Source organism: Megachile rotundata, chromosome 14 (assembly GCF_050947335.1).
Source record: "Megachile rotundata isolate GNS110a chromosome 14, iyMegRotu1, whole genome shotgun sequence".
NCBI lineage: Eukaryota > Metazoa > Arthropoda > Insecta > Hymenoptera > Megachilidae > Megachile > Megachile rotundata.
This window is the reverse complement of record NC_134996.1, coordinates 13,728,482-13,745,378: the sequence shown is the minus strand read 5'-3', so window position 1 is coordinate 13,745,378 and position 16,897 is coordinate 13,728,482. Positions and strand designations below refer to the sequence as shown.

The window sequence follows — 16,897 nt, the reverse complement described above, 5'->3', positions numbered from 1 at the left end:
CGTGATAATTTCCCAGTGTGTAGGGGTTGCTACACGTCTTTTGTATCACCTACACATTCAAAGCAGCTCATTCCACGCATTCCAGTCGCAGCACATTTTTTCTCGGTTATATATTCTTCGTCACTTATCATCGCATTCGTTCGATTAAATCTATCGTTCATTATTATCATCGTTATTTCATTGATTTCATTCTTTGCACGTTTCCCCGATCAGCCGTCCCTTTTCCATAGTCGTCGTCGACGTCTCGTATCGTCGTCGTTCGATCCGCAAGGTGCAAGAAGAAAGAGACAGAGAGAAAGAGAGAGACAGAGCGACAGAAACAGGCAGACAGAAAGAAAATGAAAGAGGACGGAGAGTTATTGGTTTCTTGGAGATAGGAGACTCTGTGCTCTCGTACTTCCGGTTTTTTGGGAGACTGATTCCTGTCGCATGCTTTGGAGGATGCAGACGTCGTTTGACATACTTCATTGATTTTCGATATGTTCCACCGATATGTTATCTCAGTCTCCAACAATTCTTAAAGCGTCGTATCACGGCATGTTTTGTCTCAATTTCTAATAAAAGGCTTAACAGGGATTTATTTATTGGAACAGTTTCGAAAATTTTCAGTGAAAGTTTTCAAAGCAATTGGCTCTGAACTGTTCTTACAAATGGAAGGTTGATAAAATTGTATGAATAGGTAATTATTTACAACTTCTGTATTTTTACTCTCAGGGAAACTGTGCTTATTTTTCGTACGAAGGATGAAGTATGTCATTCGTAGACAAGGAGAAAATGGAAGGACGAGGTTGGGAAGGTGCTGGTAGATTGACGATCGAAAAATTTCGGTGACGAGACAGGCCTGGTGCTGGTGCATTATATTCGACGCCCTCTTCACTCGACTCGACGAGTGTGCAAGAAAAGAGAGAAAGAAAGAATAAGAGAAGTGTGATGACGATGATAATGATCACGTCGATTGAGGTCGATGCGTGCTCTCTGTCCGATTCAGAACGAATGACTCGATACAATGATCATCTCTCGTATCCTCGCAAATTTCCCTAATTTATGAAAAGCCACGTGGACTTCACCTAAAACCTAGAACTAAACAGGCACATACACGAAGATGCAAGGAGAACCGGATAGCCGACCGGATGCGATATCTCCCTGAATTAATAATTAAGTTTGATAAAAATATTCCCTGCTTAACTGTGCAAATCGACAGACGAATTGAAATTAAAGAACTGAAGAATTAAAGATTATTTTTTTATATTGTAAGCCGGTCGTTATTGTTGCAGCGTGCATGTTGCAACTAGTTTTTCTTCAGTGAATACGTTTCAGAGATTCGGACATTGCAACTACGCTGAAAGCTAAGCATGTCTGACTTTATCCGCGTCTATTCTACTGGCGGCTCGGTCTGAATACTAATGGCCAGTTTTACCGACTTCTTCGTCCCACCTTTCTTCACTTTATCTTACTGATTCCTTTGCTGTGGCTCTGAATGTAGGACGCTTCATTAACCCTTTGCACATCCAAGCTGTTTTTCTCCCAGTTCTCTGCACAAAAAAGTATTCTCCAAACGAAAAATTTACAAATGCGAAACAAGCTTTTATTTGTTCCTTTTCACCTCTTGCAACACTTTCATACATTTTCATATTTCTACATTTTTTCATTTCTTTCTAGATACCTAGATAAATTTCTCAGACGTTCAACAAAATCTCAAACATTAGTCCTTGAATTTTTATATTTTTAAAAATAAATGCGAATGCCCGAGTGCAAAGGGTTATGTCTGATCACTGTCTCATACTACTTGCTGCCGCGATACATTTCGGAATAAAAAAGCATTGTTCAATTAATATAAAATTCATGTATAATTCATCAGCGAACTGTGAAATCGCTAAATAAAATTTTGGAAGTGGGTTAAAAATGTTTCATTTAGTCCAGGGTGAGTTCGCATCCAAGATCAGCGTACACGGGGCTAAAGCTACGCAAGTGAACGATTCTGGGGACCACTACGACTGTTTCTAACACGAATGTGAGTGAGTTATGGCGGCGGTGCTCGTGAATAAATAATAATGACGATACAGATATTTGCTGGGTGATCGTGATAGCGGAAACAGTGTAACGCTACGAGAACAAAGCGTTGCTGTCAGACACCGATGGAAAACGTCCAAAAGCTCTTGATTCTATCCGATATCGTGGAAAATCGAGCTTCGACAAACGAGAATTTTTTCGTTGGAACTTTCAGTCGGTTTTTTTTCACAGAAGAGGATGACAAGATTGCGCATGACTGAAACAATCGACGCGGAAAACGCACGGCACGCAGCACCGATGATCGATTTTACTTGCCTAACGTGTTAACAATTTTTTAATCAAAATAAAATTACTTGGTAGATAAATATTTTTTTCGATGCGTAACATCTTGTGCTGGTCAATTTTAGGAGTCTAATATGCCAATAGGAGCTTGTTTTCTTATTAGAATTCAGTGGTCCATTCTGTGACAAACCTTGTAACGTTGTCTTTATAATAGAATGTTCTCTAACAACAATGTTCTCTAACAACATTGTCCCTAACTGACCATGGTCCCATAAATTTCATAGTGCATGTCCTATAAATGTTTCTCTAACAACCCTTGCAATATTGCCTCTATAATTGACAGTTCTCTAACAAGCCTTCAAGTCGCCTCTAGAAGTGACGTGTCCTATAAATTTGATAGCAGATGTCCTATAAATGTCCCTCGACTATCCCTTAAATAATAAATTCGCAGACTCTCGCTTCTCTAAATATCTGTAATCGATTATTGCAGATTAGCAAGAGTTTAACGAAACTTTTGGACGTTTTGTCGTGACAAAGACACGCACGGTGAACAGCGTGCAGAGCACGCGTGTGCGAGTTGGCAGACAGGGGTACGTGTGCATTAGGCGTGTGACACGTGCCTAAAAGACATGGAACCATGTGTATGCGTGTGTCGGTATTCCTCTGGAACACGTGTTGTTCGTGTTTGAACGTGACTCGTTATTTCAAGCATAGGGTTAGGAGTCGCCTCCTTTCATTTCGAATATAAATCACCGAGAGACAGGAAGTTCGATCTGCGAGAATCCAGTTATTTCCGTAACCTCGATATATCGCATTTTCTACGTTCCGTTCTCTCTCGGTATATCGACGATTATCGGCCCGCGTTTTATACGCTTCGTACGTTTAACGGAGGAAGCGTGTCGCGAACGTCTGACAAGTTGGCAGACACTTTGAAATCAACACGGAATCTCCGTTGCTTTATTTGTTCCATTTACGAATTTTACTGACGTAAACTCGAGACAATAGCCTTCAGAACGCAGTACCGAGGATCTTCGAGGTTCTATTAATAATTCTTAATGTGAATAACGTAGTTTAGCACTCAAAGATCTCGTAAACCCAAGTTCGGGTAAGCTGAATACTACGTTCTGTGGTCAGATTGCTCTCAAATGTATTATCATTCGAGTTCAATTTAAGCTTACGTTTCCGCAATTATTTTTAACTCGAGTGTTGGATGAGAATCGTACCCACTTGTTTCCCCTTTCTTTACGATTGTAAATAACGCGAGAGGATTTCGGGGGCTGAAGCGTGAAATGACGCGGGGCAAAGAATGACTGAAGCCACTGGCAGAGCAATAATTAACAGTCTCTACTTGCAAGCAGCTACATAACAACAGTGGGCAGCGATCGAGAACATATGTTTGGACCCGTGCTGCACCTGACTCACTCTGATAGTTTTGAGAATTTTTAGATGTGTTACTCTGGGCACAAAAAACCCTTTTTGGGACGGTGGAAAAATTAGTCAAAATTGAAGTACAAGTCCTAAGTCTCCAAATATAGATCTTCAATTCCCTGTACCTCCGAAACTCCTATTACCACGCGTTGAATTACCACGCATTCCATTTCCACGCGCTGAACTATCACGCGTTAAGTTACCACGCGTCCCACCACCACGCGTTGAGTTACCACGCATCCCACCACCACGCGCTGAACTATCACGCGTTGAGTTACCACGCGTCCCACTACCACGCGTTCCACTTCCACGCGCTGAACTATCACGCGTTGAGTTACCACGCGTCCCACCACCACGCGTTGAGTTACCACGCATCCCACCACCACGCGCTGAACTATCACGCGTTGAGTTACCACGCGTCCCACTACCACGCGTTGAATTACCACGCGTCCCATTACCGCGCGTTGAATTACCACGCATTCCACTTCCACGCGCTGAACTATCACGCGTTGAGTTACCACGCGTCCCACTACCACGCGTTGAATTACCACGCATCCCACCACCACGCGTGGAATTACCACGCGTTGTATCCCTAAGTGCCGAATCACCACGCGTTGAGTTACCATACGTCTCACCGCCACGCGTTGAATTACCACGCGTTATTACCTCTGCAGTAAACCTCAACGATAAATAAAATAACGAAACGAGTTGCAATCGAATAAATATCCCTCGACTATTTGATCTAACTTCCCACCGACAGAATTTGAAAAGATGGAAGTAGAATCTGTCAATATATTCTCAAAACTTTCAGCGTGAATTATGAGCAAACGGGGTACACGCGTCCGATCGCACACACGCGAGTACGTGTGGCGAATACTCGCGTGCAGTCATTCGGACGCTTGTACACTGTCTCTGACAAACAAGAACGATGTATATATATGATATGTACATATACACTTTGATGAACATGATGATAATCATGTCGATAGTGATACAGATATATATATAGAGAGAGAAAGAGAGAGAATAAGAATAGTAGTAATTAATAATGTAAATGATCAATATGCCGACATGGGTAGAAATAGCTTAAGGACCTGCTTCTGGGCCATCGACTGCATCTGCTGGAACATGATCCTTTCCTCCTCTTTTCCTGGAACAGCAGAAAGCAACGAGAAGCTCTTGGGAGGTCTGCTCGGTGTCCAGATTTTCGTACGGTCTCTGTCTGCGTTTCACGATTTAATATCAATTTTTTTATTTCTCTTGGTACTTGGTTCTCGTCGATTTCATGTAGGATGTGACGTATGATTGGCTAGACTTTTATGAGGCTGAAGGATGAACGCGTCGAGAGGAGATTCGCTTTTTGATACAATTTTCAGCCCTTCTTCCGTGGCTCCAGCTTTTTCGGGAAATCTGCCCTTCTCAACACTGCCACTCGGACAACGTTTTACTAACGTTGGACTACGGGATTCAACGATGTTTATTAGGTCGGTGCAAATATAATTACTATTTCTATTTGCCGTTGATTTCGAACTTTCTCATGCGATAGAACGTTTAGGCTAATTCTATCGTTTGCGTTTTGATTAGGTGACATGCCGATTGCGAAAATTGCAATTACTGTTGCATTAACCTAATAAAATCAATGGAGATCAAAAGAAGAATCTTGTGGGAACCTAATTTTAACAAAATCATGGTAACCTTTTGATAATCCTCGTAGTTAACTTACAATTTATACTTGGAAATTGGAAATCTTCCAAAAGTCGAAGAAAAATTTGAAGGATATTCACGTGAAAACTCGCAGGTCTTTGACGAAATCGCGTTAAAAATTTGAAAAACCTACGATCTATATTTCTCTTCAACAAGAATTCTTACGAAGATCTGTTATAAAAAATTTCAGAACGTTTCTTTGGAGAACGTCAACTCATTTCGGCAAAACAGTTTGCTTCTTTCCTCACAGTCCACAGAATGTATAATAAATTATGGTTAAAAAATAAACGTCGAAGAACGTGCGCTGTATAAAAAACGATTCTCGCCGTTGGGGAAAATGGCCAAGTCGCTGTATGCTGAACTAGTCGTGATCTCTAAGGTTAACTGGATCAAACTTTGATAAAACAACAATGTTGCTAATAAAACTTGTTTGCTAGAATGTTATCTATCATAACAGCAAATCCACTAAGAAATATTTGCAGAATGAAATATCGAAGAGTGAGTACAGGAGAGAACGAATTTTCTTTGCTAGAAGATGAAATATGGTTTAATGAGTGAGACTGATCGATTCGGAGCTGAAACGAATGCAATTTTTTACTGCTATTAATGCTTCAATCAGCAGAGTATGAATTTTCAATTTTAATTATATTTTAATTGCGCTATTGTATTAATTTAATTTCAAGTTAACACGTTACACGGTTAGATGTGTTTTAATTTTGGGTGATTCAACTTAGACACGATTCAATTCCACGCGACTTAATTCAACGCAATCAGCTGCTATTCAATTCAGAAGTATTCGATGAAATTCAATTAGTCATTCGAGTCGACTCGACTCAACACAGTTCGATTCAAGCTTTAAAATTATATAATATTCGACTCGATGTGATATAACAGAATATTTTTTAACTCGACTAGTTTAATAAATAAAATGTCTGGAGATACATTAACGTGTTAATTTGATGATTCGCCTCAGCCCCGATTTTTGTTCACTATTAAATGACACGTAAGTCAGTAAAATGATAACGTTCGAGTGGAAGGGTAATAATTTTAATGGAATGCCTCACCCATCCCCTTGTTTTGGAGCATCTCGAGGAGCTTCTTGATGCTTTCATCACGAGCCTGCAGTGTCTGCTTCTGCGTTTCTATTCTCAATTCCAGCTCCTGCAACGAAAAGGAATCTTGGTTAATTCAACAGGGAAACTTTCTTAATTAATTGAAATCGACTTGTTTTACGTAGCAATTAAAAACGATATCGACTTCGAAATAATTAAATAAAACAACGTGTGAAGAGAATTTTTTGTTCTGTTAACGTGCTCTATTAGTGGTGCTTGACGCCTACGTAACGAACTTAGACCGCCTCTTTGACGACAGAAACGCAATTAGTCTGGAATTAGACACCCGTCAGTCTACCCTCGTCCTTTTCTAATTGACATCGTCAATGGATAGTAAAGTGTCGGTGTCTTTCCTCTGGTGCTTGCAACGAAATTCTACGCTTTTCTATCACAGTTATTTATTAAAGAGACTATTAAACTGTGATGTACGATCTAATATGCAGCATCAGGTACTTAAAATTATGTACTCGGGTGTTCAAGTCTTTAAGTACTGAGTACTTTGTTATCAGTATTCGTAATTCTTAAGTGTATCGAGTACTAAGTATCAAATATCAAGTATCAGGCATAAAGTATCAAATATCAGGTACTAAGTATCAAGTATCACATGTAAAGTATCAGATATCAAGTGTCAGGTATCAAGTATCAAATATCAAGTATCAAATATCAAGTATCAAATATCAAGTATCAAATATCAAATATTAAATATCAAATATCAAGTATCAGGTATCAGGTACCAAACACAAAAAAATTAAAAGCGAATAAAAGCAGCAGAACACAGAACGCATAAAAGCACTTTCTCAAGCTGCATTCCAGAAATCCCAAATCAATAAACAATTCAGGTTCCACTGCGTCCAATTATTTTTCTTTCTCCCGATGGAAGACAATTTGAAATTGAACGAAGCTTCAGTCGGAACATTTCGCTTTCTCGAAACGCTCGGCTGAAAATAAATGCACCACGCCTGATGTTCAATGCCGTAAGTTCAATAAACGAACGCTGCATCCAAAATAGCCTCCAGATCAGAATGGAAGATTTTTTCAACGATACGACTTTATTCGTAACGGGTATTATCGTCAATTTTTATAAAAGTTCTCGTATGTGCACGTCCCTTTTGTTCGTATCGTGGAACGTGGAATAAAAGTGAAATATTTTGTACTTCAATTTTATCTCGCATGATGTTGGTACAAGATGTGTACTTTTCAACGTCGTATTTTTATAAGACATTGGTTTGAATGTTCTGTGTGCTGTTTTGTTGAAAGTAGAATAAACGTTTCACTGTGATTAAAAGTATTGAACATGTGTGTGGAGAGGCAAATTAAAGTACCTAGAGTACCTGTTAATGGATAATGATATTGTGATTCGAGTTACACTGTTATTCAAGATCGGATTATTCCTAAATGAATTTTGTATGAAACAAAGAATTATGCAAGCATCCGACATGGTTGCAGAAAATGAGATGGCGGTTCGTCACGCGAAAAACAGCGGAAGGTGACACGGTGTCGATGGACCCTACCGCGATTCGATAATAAAGGCCACCGGTACGCGGCCAAAAAGCGGCTGCATAATTTGGCCACTGGCCAAAGGCGACCAGTTGCTTCGAGTGTGTTGCACGTTTTGACCCATCCGCGAGACGATTTGGCCGAGGATACCGGAACCAGTTTAACCCGCGAGATTTTCAATCGTCGAAACCGCGATTCGGTTCTTGAACTTCTTCCTAGACCGCGCCTAATCGAGCTGGCGGTATTTTTAGAAGCGACGATCGATACACTGCTTTTGATAAGCAACGGATCGATTCGTTCGCCATTAACCAACACTGGAATTTCTATTTCTCTTAAAAGAGTTTAGTTTCTAAGACGTAGCTTAACTTCATAAATAACTGAGAAATGCGAACAGTGCATGTGTTCGAACAATGATTTGATACTTTTAGTAATTTGATAGGTTTGCATATTTCTGAGAAGTTTAGCTGCTCTGGTATCGACTAACCACAGTAGATCCAGACATAACTGGTAAGACACAGTAGGAAGTCTGTACTACCGCAGTAGATCCAGACATACCAGGTCAGACATACAGTAGAATATGTATACCATCAGAGTAGATTTAGATAAACTAATAAAGTACTTCCGCTATAGACTTTATCATTTAACTAAGATAGACAGCAGAATATGTTAAAAGCACGATTATCACAGTAGATACTTAACAGACAAGACATGGAATATGTATTCTGTCCGACTATAGTAGATCCAGACATATTAAGTGAGACACGTTATCAGACTGTCACAGTAGATCCAGACAGCAAGACAGACAGTAGAATGTGTTAATAATCTGATTAAAATCACAGTAGATGCAGACAATTCAGATTAATTCTAAGCAATCTGAAAAATTCCCTCATCCACTGCAATTACGAGGTGCTCAATGTTTTTCATATTCCTGATACTTCAAACTCGAGATCTTTGAACAACATCATTTAATTTCAAGTACCTACTTTTGAAATAATAACTCGGTCGCGTTTGCAGTCCCAGAAATCGATTCCCTGAAGAAAATGAACTTTCGCGTTTTTTCATCGAACCACGCGAAGTGGAAGATTAACATCAACGAATCTAATCTGGTGTGCAAAGGCACTGGTTCCTTCGGAGTTTATTGATCCAGCGTTATTCGGAGGAACGAGATCGCTTTCGGCGCCACTGGTGGCAGACTTAACGGAGTTATTGCGGCGAACTGATACCCGTTGCCAAGATTTCCGGAAGTGTCGCGAACCGTTGGCAGACAATCGGTCGTTTACCTCGAACAAGACCTAAACCTGCTGGCTATTTCGGTTGCAGGGCAAACGTCAAACCGCACTTGGATTAGCCGAATCCACCGAAACCCTTCTATTTTCTGTTCGAATTATCAACTTCTTAATTGTACGTCAGAAGTACGTCATTACAAGGAAATTTTTAATATCAATGTTTCTTGATATTTTTCACAAAATGATTCCTGGTTAAAATAATAAAAAAATTGATGGAACTTGTCGATTGGCAGATAAATGTCAAATATGTTAAAGTATCTTTCAATGTCTTAATTTGGCTAATTTTGTAGAACTTTAAGCTCCAAAATGGCGTGCCACAAGTGCCATTATGTCAGGAAATGTTGCCAGAGTTTATACTTCCCGAAACTGGTCACCATTTGATACAACTGGCAACCGGCCATTTTGTATTAAGAATAACTACGATGCATTTATACTGCCACTTTTATTGAACTTTAAGCTTTGAATTGATGTGCTACAAGCACCATTTACGGATACTTTTATGTCATGATTTAGTGTCCGATTCTTTATGTTACAAAATTAGTCACAGTTTGTTGCATTGATAGGCAGCCATTTTGTGAGAAAATGTACTGTAATTTTGATCGAACTCCAAGTTGATATTACATGTGTCTTAGTCATCAATTTGTCATTTTTCTAAAATTTTTACGTTTGAAGATTTGAGCGAGAATATTTGCAGTACAAATTACGGAATGTCACAGCTAAAAGATCAAAGCGCATAACTATTGATATTCATCATTTACAATGAATGTACGGCCGACAAAGGGGCTGAAACGGCACAAAACGAGGTCGAAGAATGGCTGGAAGTTTTTGCAGTTAGGATACGACCCAGAAGATTTGCCTGCATCCCCATTTCCCGCGTTTTATACCCATTATTCGCGATCATAATGATCCCTCCCGCGAACCAGCCATTCTTCCCGCGAATTCCAATCTGAACGAAAGCCAACGGTCCTCCATTCTTCGCGAAAAATCTATTATTTTCGCTGGAAGGCGAACTCCGGCTCGTTTATCGATATCGTGTGAAAATTTCATAGGAGAAAAAACGGTGAGATGATTGCGAACGAAATTTTAATTTCGGCGAATTAAAGGTTCAAGGTTACGTTTAACGTTTTATCATTTCCTTTCAGAGTCCCGAGGAAAATAGAGCTTTCAAGGGGAGGAATTTTATTAAGTTTTTCATCTTTTACCTTTATCGTGTCGCGAAGTATGGCGATCTCTCGCGTCAAATGTTCGTTCTCGTTGTACAAAACTTCCATTTGTTGCTGCAGTTCGACGCTTGGACCTCGCATCCTCATTCTTAGCTCCTCTTCCAGCTGACGCACCATCATGCTTTGTTTCTGTAACACAAAAAGATTTTTGGTTAAGAGAGGTGGATATTTGTTGGTTGGGTTATTATTTTAGGAATGAGGGGTGGGTATTTTTAAGCAGAGTTGAAACTTTGATTTAGGGATTCGGGAAGTTTGAAATTTAGGGATTACAGGACTTGGGAATTTGGAAACTTGAGGATTCGAAAATTAAAGGATTTAATTTGAGAATTTAGGAATTTGAAATTCCATCAGGAGCTGTCGGAAGTCTCAGGTGGTCCAAAGTAAACCCAGTTTCTACTTAAATGATCCTAGAATCCCACAAAAATGCTCCTGCATCTCATAGCTGGCCCCCGAATAATCCCGATGATCTATTTACGTCGGTTCCTGCAAAGGCAACCGCATCGCGTCATGTTAAGGCTCCCTTAAGGGACAGGGTGTCGGGTGTGCCGCTTTCGAAACGATTAGCCTTCGATTAACCCTCGACGCGGAAACCGATCTCTCGAGAGGTTGAACGGGGGTGGATTGGTATCGTCCATCGACACACTTACGCGCGGATCGAACGCGGAAGGACGAGGAAAGAAGGAGGATCGAACGGGGGTTTAAAGTTTAAACGAAGCCCTCCTTAAGACGAGATCCTATTAACGATCACGTAAACCCTATCTCGTGGCGTTTCTTCTTACAAGAGAGCGTGAGACTGTCGTGAAAACAACCGGTCGTGTCCGACTTAATGGACGATGCCGAAACGACCCCCTGTCGAATGGACCCGTCACTCTGCTGGAAACAATGGATAGGGTTAATGGAACTGTTATTTTAAGAAAATGTAACGCGAGAAGGCTCGTCCGAGGATCAGGAACCTGATCGGATAAGTACCTTTATGGTGCTGATCGAATACGCTCCGAAAATAGAGTGTGCGGATTTAGAGCTGCCGCGATGAAAATAGAAATTTCAATGTCATTCATAATATATAATCGGACTATTATAGCAAGCTGTGACTCGAAAACAAACAGTGTCTAATGTATTCAATTTCGTGACATGGCGCCTGTGAAATGACAGTACCAGAGATTCTTTAATAACACAAAATGGCTGACAGACATTTCTGAATACCAACGACTTGATGTCAACTTAATAACCATATTTTATTCGTATGAACTTTGACAAATATCGTCTATGATATCAAACGTTTTTGTTCCACTAACAACCCTCAAGAAATCAGAATCGAGTTATGAAGGAAAGGTGAATTTCTCCGAAGACCTTTTCGCAGCTTGTCACCGCGAAGTTTCCAAGAATATATAAAATAAAGCAGGTCACAAAACATGGCGTGCTTTTACTAAGAAACAAAGCTGCACGAGCAACTCTTTGATATTTCTGGGGTCGTTGCACGATAGATCGATCCCTTCCGGTTCCCTGCTGCTCGTGCATGTCTCTCGAATACTTTTTTTTTCGGGCTTTAATACCTCGTCATAAATATTACCGTGATATGCATCGTACATAGTCGCTCTCTTTTTTTAGACGCGACATGTTTACGTTCGCGTAATTGCTAAGCGACGAAGATACGAGGGAAACTCGTAACTTTGTCGTCGCCGGGGAACAAAATAAATTTTGTTGCATTGTGCTCTCGCGTGAGATACAACTGTGCTTGTTTTTATTTTTAGACATTGCGGAATCTACTTGGAGCATTGTTCCTTTGAGGCAAAGTCAATAAGTAATAAATCAAACTTGTCTTTTGTTTATTAGTCTATTAGTTTTACGTGGATGTTGGGATTTATGGAGAGTTTAAGCCGGTTTAATATTCGATGTAGTTCTATAAGAACGTTTGATGTCGTTTATTATGCAAGAAGGAACGATAATAATTTTATAGATTGATAACAAGTTTATGGTAACTGTAGTTCTTTAAGGAGAAAAGTATTTAGGGGATGAAGTATTTTATTTAGCTACAAAATTCGTTAACTAACGTCTCTTGACATAAGCACACTCTTCTAAATAATATTTTAGGTACCGTACCACTAAAATGATAAAAAATTACGAGTTTAGATCGTGAATATTGTTGAAGTTCGACCCCAATGTTTAAGCTTCAACGTAAGAGGTCGATCATATTTTTGTTTCAAGGTCTATCCGCTTTTTTGCATAAGATTTCCATAAAACGACTTTGGGAAACGTGCGCAGGCGACGAATGTGCGAGATCGATGACGTCAAACGTGAAACGTAAAACTGCAACGCGTTCATTCCCGAGCATGCAAATTCCCCTGACCCAATTCCAGCGATTTTCTCTGACCCCATTCCGTATTCGTATGTGGGTCAGCGTTCCATTTAAAACGCCCATTATAACGATACCACTGGAATTAGCGTTGGATCGATGTCTTCCAAGAACAAGAATTCTCCTCAAGAAACGCTGGGTCGTTGAACCCTCTTTCCATTTTACAAACATTATTCAACTTTGTCCACAAGTATGTGAGAATGCATAAATATTTTCTATTAAAATTATAATAAATATAAAAATTATTATGCGTTGGGCACATTTAACAGAATAAATAAAGATAAATATTAAATAGTATTAAGTATGTAAAAGTACAATTAGATTTATAAAGAAGCAGATCAATTTTAAATACATATTAAAGAAAGCAAGAGGATAATTTTGTTTCTGGTACATGAAACTTACCGTGTGACTTGGGTTGGCGGAGAATGGCGGCCTTGATGGCTGCATGGTTGCTCTAAGAATGACCAATAATGGCCTTTCCTCGAGGCATAAGATTTTATGGGGTTGGCGGAGATACAGAGAAGGGATGAAAGCATGCGTTTGCGTAGATAAATGCAATAGTGATTCACGATAATTTTGTAACAATTCGAATATTTTTTTGCCAAGAGCATGATCTCACATTTGCTGCAGTTTCAAAGAAAATACCTTTAGGGTACATAAATTTAATAAAGACTATTTTTGTTGTATATCAAATTTTATCATACTTCTTGTTCTTTCATAAATCATGTCCTTACATTTGTTCTTACATTTTTATCTGTATATTTGTCTTGTCTGCCAGTAGCCTTAAATGTATTACAAAATGTAGGAACAACAAAAAGTTCGTTTGATCTTTCATTCATCATCGACGAATGGAAACGTCAATTTATTCGATCTTCTGAGACAACGTAGGATTGCGAGCTATCAAAAGCCAGCCATAAGACAAGACAACCGTGTCACGAAAGAAACGGCCAACGTTCCGTGCCAGAACAGTTTGCCTTTACGAGGAATCAGTCTGGCAAAGCTCAGTTTTCGTCGAAGGATCGATTCAGGTACAACGACCTCGTGAAGATATCGACTGCTTCGGTCTTCGATAAATTGGCGACAAAAGCTGGGCTGGTTTTATTCGGTGAATAAAAACGAGAAGAAACGAGGGGCTAATTGGTATTGACGTAAGCAGGATTTTTATTGGGTATCGTAAAACTGATGGAGTTAATATTTCTTAGATATTATTATCTGATTTCTGGGTTGTGAAGATTTGAGGGAAATTTTATATTCATCTTAAAAATATGTAAACTTGATATCAAGAATTTTGGGTATTTAATAATTGGTAAATGTCTGATGTTAAAACCTTGTACTCTCGTAAACTAGTAAATGAGAAAACATGAAAGACTTCAAAAATTTCTGAATTAATAACGCAAGATAATTAAGGTATCTAATGGTAATTGATCCCCAAGGGAGTCAAATTACCAGGAACCTCTTTGACATAGCCAGAGGGAAAGAGTGTCTGTCAAAACAAAAAGCTCTAACATCGTTCAAGTGTCTAGAAACCTCGACTATGAAATTTCAGCCAAAGTAACCCCATTACAATCTCTCCATCAGCGAAAGAGAAATCTCGCGACAAATTTACCGAAGAGAATGAAGGACGTCGGTGAAAACTGATATTTATTCTTAAAAAAAGGAACAGGAACAAGAAAGACGCGAAGGCGAGAAGTGGCTCGAGTTACAAACTTTTTCGAAACTTTCCTAACTGGGCTTTTAACCATCTACGTAGGCAAGTCTTGGACTATCGTGGCTCGTTCCACCGTGGAAAAGTCTTTCGTCAAAGTGCCTTCGCTCCGTAACACCCCTCCTTTTTTCACCCCCTGCACCGCCTCTTTTTTATCCGAGCCAACGAGACTGCTATCGATCGATAAGGAACGCCTTTGTCGTATCCTGAAATCCGTTTCGATTTAGGTGACGTCTGTTTTTCTAGGAACTTCTTGTGGAATGTTACTAGAATTCGTGGTGATTCGTCATGTGGAAATTCAGCGGGTAATTCGACGCGTGGTAATTTGTCACGGAGGAATTCAACACGTGGATTTCTCACACGTGACAAATTACCAAGTGTGGGATTCCTAGATGATGTGTCACTATGCGATGAATTACTATGCGTTGAACTACCATGTGTTGAGTTACCACGCGTTGAATTACTACGCATTCCACTTCCACGCGCTGAACTATCACGCGTTGAGTTACCACGCGTTCCACCGCCATGCATTGAATTACCACGCATTCCACTTCCACGCGCTGAACTATCACGCGTTGAGTTACCACGCGTCCCACCACCACGCGTTGAGTTACCACGCGTCCCACCGCCATGCGTTGAATTACCACGCATTCCACTTCCACGCGCTGAACTATCACGCGTTGAGTTACCACGCGTCCCACCACCACGCGTTGAGTTTCCACGCGTCCCACCGCCATGCGTTGAATTACCACGCATTCCACTTCCACGCGCTGAACTATCACGCGTTGAGTTACCACGCGTCCCACCACCACGCGTTGAGTTTCCACGCGTCCCACCGCCATGCGTTGAATTACCACGCATTCCACTTCCACGCGCTGAACTATCACGCGTTGAGTTACCACGCGTCCCATCACCATGCGTTGAGTTACCACGCATCCCACCACCACGCGTGGAATTACTACGCGTGGAATTACCACGCGTTGTATCCCTAAGTGCCGAATCACCACGCGTTGAGTTACCATACGTCGCACCGCCGCGCGTTGAATTACCACGCGTTGAATCCCTGCGTGATGAATCACCACGCGTGGAATCACCACATGATCGAGTACCACATGACAACCATGTGATCAACCACCTAAACGTAATGTAATGAGTGACACGCTGACTAATAAATTACCATGTGACAAATTACAACGATAAATCAAAATAATAGACAATTATCGATGACTAGTGAATAACATTAACCTAATCCAGTATTATACTCTTCGTGCAAGTTAAATACTAGAATTAGCGAATGTTAAGTTGTTACATATCCTCACGAACCGATAACAAACGAATGGCTTCGACCGTAATCTCAAAAGACAATTACTCCAAGCAGCAATACGAGTATTTAACGAAGCTCCCCTTCATTTAATTCCATTTAGTTTAGTTAGATTAGATCGAGGCAGGGATTAATTCTGCCTTGAAGGCGGTGGAAACGGTTTAATGATTCAAAGCAGTGTTTCAGCAACTTTCGAGTAATGCTACGTCCTTCTGCCTCTACTTCGCAAACTCGTTACAACCTCCTGCTAATAATAATCCACGGTACTAATCACCGATTAATGTAATAATCGAGGACGATTCATGTCGTGTCTATAGATGTTAGATACTTGGAGCAAACTTTGATATGTGGGCTCTCATTTGACACCAAATTTTATTATGAGAATAAATTAGAATCTTCGCTCTTTACTTGACAGAATTTATTGGAATAAGTTTCTTGTAGAACGATGGAGAAATCGAAAATTATGATTGAGTCAAGAATTAATTCACAAATCGTTCAATTACCAAGCGTTGCATTACTTAGCGTTGAGTTACCACGCGTGGAGTTACAACACATTAAATTACCACGCGTTGAATTACATCAGTCTGGACAAGTGTTGAATTACTGAGCATTGAATGACACCGAATTATCAAATTGAATCTCAACTCGTTAAACAACGCAGGTCAGAAATATCCTAACTGGAAATAATAAACCTCGAATACCAAAAAACCTCAGGAAAGAAGGATCCACAATGTACCGGGGTTAAAAATTTTTGAAAAAGGGAAAGAGGAAACACAAGGCATACAAAGAAGAGAAAGAGAGAGAATGATGACGGAGCAGAAGCGTTATCGAGCGGCAGAAACTCACCCCTCCCAGATTTCTCACTCTTTCCCTAATTTTCCCTCTCTGTTTCTTCCGCGTTCACCTTTGCCTGTTCTCTCTCTTGCTCTCTTAAATTCTCCAGTGTCACTCGGCTTCTCTTGCCCTCTTTCTCTTC

General features: G+C 40.1%; 1 protein-coding gene across 3 annotated transcripts in view; it reads right to left on the bottom strand.

Moving 5' to 3' along the window:
* Nucleotides 1–16,897, bottom strand: part of brp (ELKS/RAB6-interacting/CAST family member bruchpilot) — a 55,630-nt gene that overhangs the window by 25,414 nt on the left and 13,319 nt on the right. For all 3 annotated transcript variants that reach the window (XM_076539472.1, XM_076539474.1, XM_076539473.1), the window contains exons 2-4: nucleotides 10,522–10,671; nucleotides 6,489–6,585; nucleotides 4,815–4,942 (exon numbers count right to left, since the gene is read on the bottom strand). In XM_076539472.1, coding sequence (XP_076395587.1) covers nucleotides 4,815–4,942; nucleotides 6,489–6,585; nucleotides 10,522–10,671 — 375 coding nt within the window. The remainder of the gene's footprint in view (nucleotides 1–4,814; nucleotides 4,943–6,488; nucleotides 6,586–10,521; nucleotides 10,672–16,897) is intronic.